Source organism: Sceloporus occidentalis, unplaced genomic scaffold, assembly GCF_023333645.1.
Source record: "Sceloporus occidentalis isolate IW3139 unplaced genomic scaffold, rSceOcc1.0.p SCAF_27, whole genome shotgun sequence".
NCBI classification, from domain to species: Eukaryota; Metazoa; Chordata; class Lepidosauria; order Squamata; family Phrynosomatidae; genus Sceloporus; species Sceloporus occidentalis.
The window spans coordinates 8824937-8834161 of record NW_028317007.1 but is presented as its reverse complement, the minus strand read 5'-3'; the positions used below and the strand labels follow the sequence as shown (position 1 = coordinate 8834161).

Sequence of the window (9225 nt, the reverse complement as noted above, 5' to 3'; positions counted from 1 at the left end):
ATCCAGTCTTGAGCTCACCTCCTCATAAAAGCTGATCAGGTTAGTTTGACAGGACCGATCCCTTGTAAACCCATGCTGATATGGAGTCATACATTTATTTTCATTGAGATACTCCAAAATAGCATCTCTTAGGAAACCCTCAAACAGTTTACACACAACAGAAGTTAAACTAACAGGCCTATAATTCCCCGGGTCACTTTTTGTCCCCTTTTTGAATATTGGCACAACATTTGCTATGCGCCAGTCCTGGGTGAATGCCATCTGGACCTGGTGATTTGTCTATTTTGATTTTTTTTAGGCGGCACTGCACTTCTTCCTGGGTTAGACAGGCGACATGTACTGGGGCATTTATCTCATCCTGCTGTATATTACCTGGCATTTCATTTTCCTCTGTGAATACAGCAGAGAAGAATATATTTAATAGATTAGCTTTTTCCTGATCCCCGTGTATAACTTCTCCCTCATTACTTTTTAAGGGGCCAACGCTTTCATTTTTAACCTTTTTACTATTTATATAGTTAAAGAACATTTTGGGGTTTGTTTTACTCTCTTTGGCAATGAGTCTTTCTGTCTCCACTTTTGCTGCTTTTATCTGATTTTTACATATTTTATTTTTTTCCCGATAGCTTTTTAGTGCTTCCTCACTGCCTTCCTGTTTTAGTAGCTTAAATGCCTTTTTTGCCATTTATTGCCCCCTTTATATTTTTATTTATCCACATTGGTTTTCTCTTGTTCCTGACTCTTTTATTCCCATACGGTATGTACCTTTCACAGTGAGAATTTAAGATATTCTTAAAAATCTCCCATTGAGTGTCTGTACTCTTGTTTTTGAGGACATTTTCCCAATTTGAAGGACAAGTTATAATGTATTATATTGTGATCACTATTTCCTAGATGCCCCCTGACCTGCACATTAGGTACTCTGTCAGGTCTGTTGGTTAATATTAAGTCCAGTAGGGCACCCCCTCTGGTTGGGTCCTGTACCATTTGGGACAGAATTATCCTTACTTATAGTCAGGAACCGGTTTCTGACTATAAGTCTTTGGAGTGTCGTAGCTGAGGTGGAACATACTGGGGTGGCACAAAACAGCAGGAACAGATGTTCACACTTAGCCTTTAACAATTACAATCAACCTAGACAGGAGGGCACCAAGTTAAACCCTTGAAAATAGCAGGATAGGATACAAGACAAACCAGGCAAAACATAGTAGATTAAAGCATGGGGTTCAGGACAGTTGCAGTGTGTATATACCTGTTGGGGTTCATATCCTGTGATTCTAAAGTTCTGTTCCATGCATAGTTATTTCTGTCTTTATATTTCATATACCACAGCTGGAGTCGACATCATTCTTCCTGGTACCTGGGTTATAACTTTGAGTGTTTTTCCACTGTTCAGTTGTTTTCCATAGTGCGAAAACAGAGATTCCTGCTCTCACCCTACCCCCAAATAAGCCACAAGGGACTGATTAGTACAATTAGACCTATAGCAAAATGTACTGTAAGTGTAGCTGGTGCTCATGTAAAAATATAAACATATAACCATGGCTCCTGCAGACTGATGTGATACAGAATGAAACTTGTTTGTAAGTTGGTATAATGGATTAGTGAGGACATGTTTAGGACTTTGTGAGGACAAAGTTTAATTTAGTTTGCATGGTTTGTCATTTTTCTTTTCCTGATTATTTACAACAAAGCTTCATGCTCATGTTGACCTATGCAGTTTCAAAAATATAGCTGCAAATTTTTAAGACCTTACTGTGCTCTGCTTTTGGCCTAGTCAAGAGCATCCCACTCATCACTTAGAAATGTCCTTGTTTTTGAAAGAAGAGCACATTTTGTCCATTAAAATAATATCAAATAGATCAAAAATACAGTGTAGACATTGTTAATGTTGTAAATGACTATTATAGCTGGAAACAGAATATCCTCATAGACATGTTGTGTTGGCTAATAAATACAAGTTTTTTTTTTCCAAAGGCTAATTGATAATTAGCAGGGGCGTAACTAGAAACAGCAGGGCCCTCAGCTTGTGAGTACTTCCTTTGCCCCAATCAGCTTATCTGTGCCATCTTTGCCCCCAAATAGCTTGTAAGTGCCATCATTGCCCCTTGCTCCCCAACATACACTATGACACACATATGTAAACACACACAAATTTACACACACTTACTCACACTCAATCTAACACACTCAATCTAACACACAGGCACTCGCACTTACACCACTAATGCTAACACACACTCCATCTCACACCACTTACACATCTTTGCTCACGCACACACTTACACATCTATGCTCACACATTTACACATCTACATCCACGCTCACACACACAATTAGACATACACATCCATGCTCACATACACTTCAACATAGACATACATGATCACATACACTTATACATAAAATCGATGCTCACATACACTTATACATACACATTTATACCCACATACACTTATACACAGACATCCATGCTCAGATACATACAAACATACATAACCTTACCTCTCCTGCAGATTTCGGTGTGCTGCTCGCACTGTTTCACCACAGGGTCACGTGATGTAATGTGACCCAGCTGCGTGCCTGTCTCTCTCCATGCTAGTTCAAAATTGTTTAGAAAGCGGCATGGAGAGACAGGAGCAAGTGGTAGCAGGGGTCGCAAAGGCCCCATAAAGACGCTACCCCTGTAGTTATGCCACTGATAATTAGAATATACATTTGCAATTATGTTAGTGTAACCCCTCTGGGTATTACAGTAATTGCTACTGTGTTACTGACTCACCTGCACTTCCTATGAAATGACCAGCAGATGGCGAACTGCAAAGCACATGGCTACTGTTATGTACAGTACATAAGGAGGAAGGTGATGAACCCTTGTAAAACAGTGATTAAGGCCTGAGAGCGAGGCGGTGAGATGCTGGAACTGTGGAGCATCTGGAAGAAGCATCTCAGCTACATCAATGCAAGATACCTAGCCCTTCAGGCTGAGATTGCTGTGACCAGTGAGGAAAGCCCAGCGGTAGCTGAAAGAGCAGGCACCTGAATGATTTGGTTGCAGATTGATGGAAAGATAAGCTTGAGATCTCTCTCCTGTCTCGCAACAGGGCACCTTGAACTTTATTCCACAATTAGGAGGCCATTTTTCACTGACTTAAGTTAACAGTGAATGAACCAGCATAACCAAAGCCTGTGTGGATAGCTAGCTTTTATGGGCCCCAACCATGTGCACCAACTAAAAAGTACCAGACTGCCACTAAGGTGAAGCCTAGGGTGAGGGTGCAGCATTTGCTTGTGGGTGGGTGAAGCTATATATTGGTTATATGTTGATTACTGTATTCTGAATAGTTTATCCGTATTGCATTTATTTCACAGCTATATTCTTGCACAGCCTTGTGCTATTGTGTAATGCAAAATTACACTTAAGTTAGCTCTGTGTCAGTGGTTATTGACAACTTAGGGATGATCCCAAATAGACCCAACATCCATACCCTGGATGGTCAGCTGGGTGGAGGCACTGCCGCAGCCATATGTCCCAACTCCCTGGTAGCGGAGGCTCAGGATCTGCCTGCAGTGGTTAAGGAGGCAATCGGGGTTAGTGGCCACAGGAAAATTGGTGTGTCTACCCAAAACCAAGTAACACTAGCATAGCTAGAAATTCCTTTGTTTTCCATGAAAAGTGTCCAGAAACCTTTGAACGGTAGTGTGTGTATGTGTGTATATATATATAATATATATTATATTGAGGATATGCATTATAATCTTAACCTACAGTACATTCAAACTTAACTAATAACCATTGCTGCTATTTAATGTGTGTACTCCCCGTTTTCACAATTTGAGTAATTACTATCTTAAAAGAGGTAATATATCTGAAGATATAAGAAACATATATACTGTTGATCAGTCAAAAACTTGGAATATGTTTTACAAATAGCTAACCAAATATATTTGTAGTATTATTTAGATTAATTTTATTAACTTGCAATCGTCATGTATCATGTGCTTGTTTCAGAATATAAAACAAAATATTTTTGTTCTTATAAACTAATTGCTAAACAAATATATTTATCACATTATTTAGATTAATTTTATTACCTTGTGGTCATTGTACATTTTAATGTGTGCTTTTTCCCCCCCAGAATTAAAAATATTTTTTTTAACCACGGTTTAAGAAATTTGGCTCATTGTTTAACATTTTCTCTTCATCTGACATACTATGCATCCTTATTTCATATCTCTTTGCGCATTTGTATAGCTACAGCAAAACAAAAATGAAAACACAAAAACATTCACACATTAGTATATGACAATACCATTTTAAATTTAGGAAAACTATAGTGCAGGTTGAAAACAAAAAATAAAATTTACAATTATGCAGATGTTCGAAGTCTATAGAATATTTCCTTTCTTATATGAATACTCCATTATAACAAATCAAATGTCCATAAGGGCAATTCATTTAGGAAATGTTCATAAGTATATTTCTTCCTCTTTTTCATCTAATTATTTCAGTGTTTGCTGTCAAAGAAAGGAAACGTCACAAAAGACACTGTTTAAATAAATAATTCACCAGTTTATATAATATTTTGACTGTAAGTGTTTGTGCTGAAAAAAATCTAATAGCAAATTGTTGGTTATTCCCAATGTTGTATCTGGTTAAAGGCTGAGATCACCATCTTGCCACTTGACTGTTATAGTCTTCAGTAGTAACAACATCTGTAGCTTTATCCTCTTTGTGCCACTGGAGAACTTTATGTTCTCTTAGAAGTCGTCTTTCTTCCTTTCTCTTTTCCCTTTTCCTCTGGTGTTCTTGTTGTCTGACATACTGGAAACGCTGTAAAAAGAGGTCTTTCGCATACTCGTACAACTGCATGTCTAAAAAGTTAAGTTCCTTTATACGTTCACGAGACCATTCGTCAATTTCCACATTTGAAGCTCTAGTGGTATTGAATTGAGTGAATGGAGAAATAAATTTGAGATGGAAGGTTCTTTCAAATAGGTATTGGGTTTTTCTTTGAAACTCAGTTAGGCCATAGAAAGCCATATTTTTTAGATTATTCTTGGCACTCTGGAGGAGAATGTCATTTCTTTCACTTTCATTCATAAAAGTCAAATTATAACACCCAACCAGGCTGAGATCTGCAAGCATTCGGACTTGGCGGTTGTTAGCCAGATTGTAGCCGCAGTCCATGAATTCCTGTAATGTTACCCCTGACCAGTCATCCCCAAGGTAACATGTAGGCAGTTCATCAGGTGTTGGGCTTCTTCCATCACAGACATGAAGTGAAGCTTTCCAGGTTGCACCTCTTTGGACATGTTTCCATTCACTCAGGTAACGGGATACTGGGTCTCTCAACATTGTAATATAATAAAAGTTCCTGAAATAGAACAGAATGTAAATATTACCAGTAGAAAAATGTTTTAAATTCACTATTTTAGATGATTTATTATACATAAACAACGTTTGAGAGGTAAGGTGTTGCATTGGCAGATGATTGATTGATATCCACAAATAATCTCAAAGCAGTATTTTAGAAAATACATATAAAATACTAGTTTTGATTGTTAGCGTAATTTTTGTGATTACCAGACTACTAGTATAGTCTTTCTTCTGTAGTTTCATGGTGTTATCTACTGTAATTTATAGCATCTTGTCCTTGTCTACAAACCACATCTCTCTACTATAAAGCTATTAGACATGTTCACACAGGGGTGTTTTGTTTACAAACTGATCCATATCTACAGTGAAAGGTTTCTTACAACATACTATGTTATAAGATGTTTTTTTCTTTCCCATCCTACTTTTCCTTATTTAAAAATATATAATATGACATCAAATGCAATATTTTTGTTGTTTATAGAACATTTGGTTTACAGATCATATTAAGTATTTTCTAACTACAGATATTTCCACAATTTCATAGATCAATAAGTAATTTAGTGGGACAATCCAAATGCATACTTTATAATAAGTTTTCATTATTGTAAGGGGAATCATAATGTACCGTCTTTTTGGGAATCTTGACTCAAAATTGTATGGTGGTGTTAACACTTAATTTATTGACAAGGTACCTCAAGACAAAATAGTCCTGATTCATTAAATTCAAATAATCTCTTCCAGCCCATCTAACCCCTCTTATGCAAGTCCCTTCTCAGACTCCAATTGTGTTATGATTAATTATTACAAAAGTATATATTTCTAAATACATTTTAAAATACATTTTAAATAATAAATCAAAAGGGCATGCTACTTGAGAATGAACCTGTGGACCTATATTATTTTGCTTTTTAATTAATAAACCTTTAGTATTGCATTCAGTCTTAAGAATGAGTTTCCAGAAAACACAATGTCTATAATTGTGGTATAGTGGCTTTTTTCATGGATTGTGATCCTGTAAGTGATGTTTTACTACGCATTACAAAGGGCCAACACACACACATACACCTCCATCGCAGCTCTAACATGGGATCCCACCAATGTTCTGTAGTTAAGTACTGCAAGTTGACCCCATACAATCCAAGCCCCCTCCTGTGTTTGGCAATGCCTCCTTCCCACTTCTAACCATACCCTGACACAAGTTTTCTGATTTGGTGTATGGAATATTAAGCCAGGAGGTTCTATAAGAACATTTTAATTAAGTGAGTTATAATATGTTTTCCACTGCCCGGTTTAGCTGTGAACTGCACAATGAAGAAATTGGTTAAAAAATGAAATTGATTGAAATGTGATTGTTTTACACAGGAGTATGAGATTCCCACACAGATGTGAGTCTCTGCGGAGAGAGGATCAATTGACCCATACAGTTGCGATTTCGTCCTACACACAGTTAACAACTGACGGATATCATCTGACTGTTACGTCAGACGCCGGTGATTGCCAGTGCCCTCGCCTGTGTGAGAGGCTACCTTCCATCCAGAGCCATATCTCCCAGTTGGAGCGTTGCACTGGAAAAGATCTGCTAGCGACAAAAATCCGGTCTAACATCAGATGGTGAGTGGTACAGTGTACCATCTTTTTATGATCCGTTAAGAAAAAGATCATCTGTTTTACCAAATAAGGCACCGGCCAGCGATTCTATAAAGACATAGTGCCCTACCCCAAGGGATCCATACCATCAGCACGATGTTTTGAATTATTCAGTGCTGAAACACTGTTGATACAAATTTATGTTGCAGGACAATTGCTACAAAGTTTTTTTGTTGGATACAATTTTTATAGGTTTTTCTTTTATGGGACTTATTATTATACTCATTAAGCCTGAACCGTGTACCAATATTGATCAGGAGTGTTATATTATTATATGTTTTACTATATATTTTTGGTATTTTTTTCTGTCTATTATTTTTGTGGTAATCAAGCAACTGAGTCTAGCCACAAGGGCCCTGTGGTTTTTATTAAAAATGGTTTTTATACTGTCACATATATTTCTAGATTTTTCTTATTTCCCTAAACTGCTATTCCCAAATGTCATTGTGGCTTACTGAGGACTGATACAATTGTTTTAGTATTTTTCCATATGTTAATTCCACTTGAGGTATAGGTGGTGTTTCAGTTAACCTCGTTATCTTGATCATGAGCTGCACTGTGTTGTGTGTTTTTTTTCGTGTGGCTAAAACTACTCAATGTGCCTTGTCCAGTTGGAGCCAAAATATATTTATCTAAAGATAAAAGGTAGTGCAATGTTTTGAGCCTCATTGCGGTATTTTGCATGACTGAGGCATGGTATCCCTTATGTTTACAGAATAAGTTGCCTATTTTACCATGCACTTTATTGATCACCTAGTATTTAATTACAAAATTATTTTGCAAGAAAAAAATTGCTCAGTGCCACAAAACAACGCACTTTTCATGTGGTTGGAAATAAATATAATACCTATATGTAGTTTTAAGGCATGTGATTTTGTTGCATGTGCACAGCAGTATGACTAAACTAACAATAAAAATAGATTAAACTCGTATATCAAAGAGTTTAAGTACCAAATATGTGAGCGTTACACAATGCAGGCAAGATACAACGTGTGATTAAAACTCAGAGTATTAAATTAATTAATCAGAAAATAAACCTCAATAATTCAACTGCATAATATAAAAGTGAATAAAACCAACAGTGCAAATTCATTTAAAAAAACATTCAATATATATAGTATAATAAATGTGTATATATATAAATGATTAGTTAAGACAGAATTTGTAAGAAAATATCATTGTGTTTTTTTTTTTTTCAGAAACTTGTCCACATACCCTGACACTCCTCCTACTCTCCTTATAACTGTGGTCTCTGGAATGCATGTTCTCTGTGTAACAAACTAACAGCCTTACATGACCACTTCACCTCTAGTTCCCTGCATCTTCTTGCTCTAACTGAAACCTGGCTAACCTCTTGTAACACTGTGTTTCCTGCTGCTCTCTCCTATGGTGGCCTCCACCTCACTCACAGACCTGATGACAGGAAGGGTGGTGGTGTAGGGTTCCTACTCTTCCCAATGTGTACTTCTCAATCTATTACCTCTGCTCCATCACTCGCTTTCTCTCATTTTTTGGCAAGCTTATCTCATCCCTTGGCTTTCAATACCACCTGTATGCTGATGACACCCAGATCTACCTATCCTCTCCCAATCTCTTTGCCTCTGTCTTAGGTTGAGTAACTAACTGCCTTGTATCTGCCTGTTTCCTAAAACTCAATCACTCCAAAACAGAACTTCTCATATTCCCTCCCTTCAATGCTAATCAGAAGTGGAACAACAAGCGGCTGCACCTTGCAGGACCTTATCTTCCACTGGAGTTGTAGTAGGGGCATTTATTAGGCCCTACTGGCCAATGGACGTTTGCCCGGTGTACCAGATGGCCAAGCCAGTCCTGTCTTACACCTTTACACTTGTGTAAGCAAATTGTACATATCTCTTCGCTATTCACCTACTGTTCTCAGTAACTCTTTACAACCCATTAACTTGTTTCAGTGTTTATGAAGGGCAAGATCAGCACCCTTTTAATCTTTTTGGGCCTTCTGCTCACCTGCCTCTGGAATTTTCTCCACATTTTCTCCTCCTACAATATAGTGCTTTATCTTGCATCCTAGCCATTATCGTGTTCCCCACCTAGTTAAGTTTCTTGTCCAAAAAAGATAGAAATAAATACAACTATCCATAAATCTGAGTATATCTGTACTTGTTCGTGGATCCACAGTCTAGTTTATGCTTCTAACATTTCCCACAGCCCACATTGTG

General features: G+C 37.3%; 1 protein-coding gene across 2 annotated transcripts in view; it reads right to left on the bottom strand.

The window, feature by feature from the left end:
• Positions 1-4669: 4669 nt before the first annotated feature.
• Positions 4670-9225, bottom strand: part of LOC149299903 (heparan-sulfate 6-O-sulfotransferase 3-like) — a 241641-nt gene continuing 237085 nt past the window's right edge. For both annotated transcript variants that reach the window (XM_089485908.1, XM_089485909.1), the window contains one exon: positions 4670-5378. In XM_089485908.1, coding sequence (XP_089342034.1) covers positions 4670-5378 — 709 coding nt within the window. The remainder of the gene's footprint in view (positions 5379-9225) is intronic.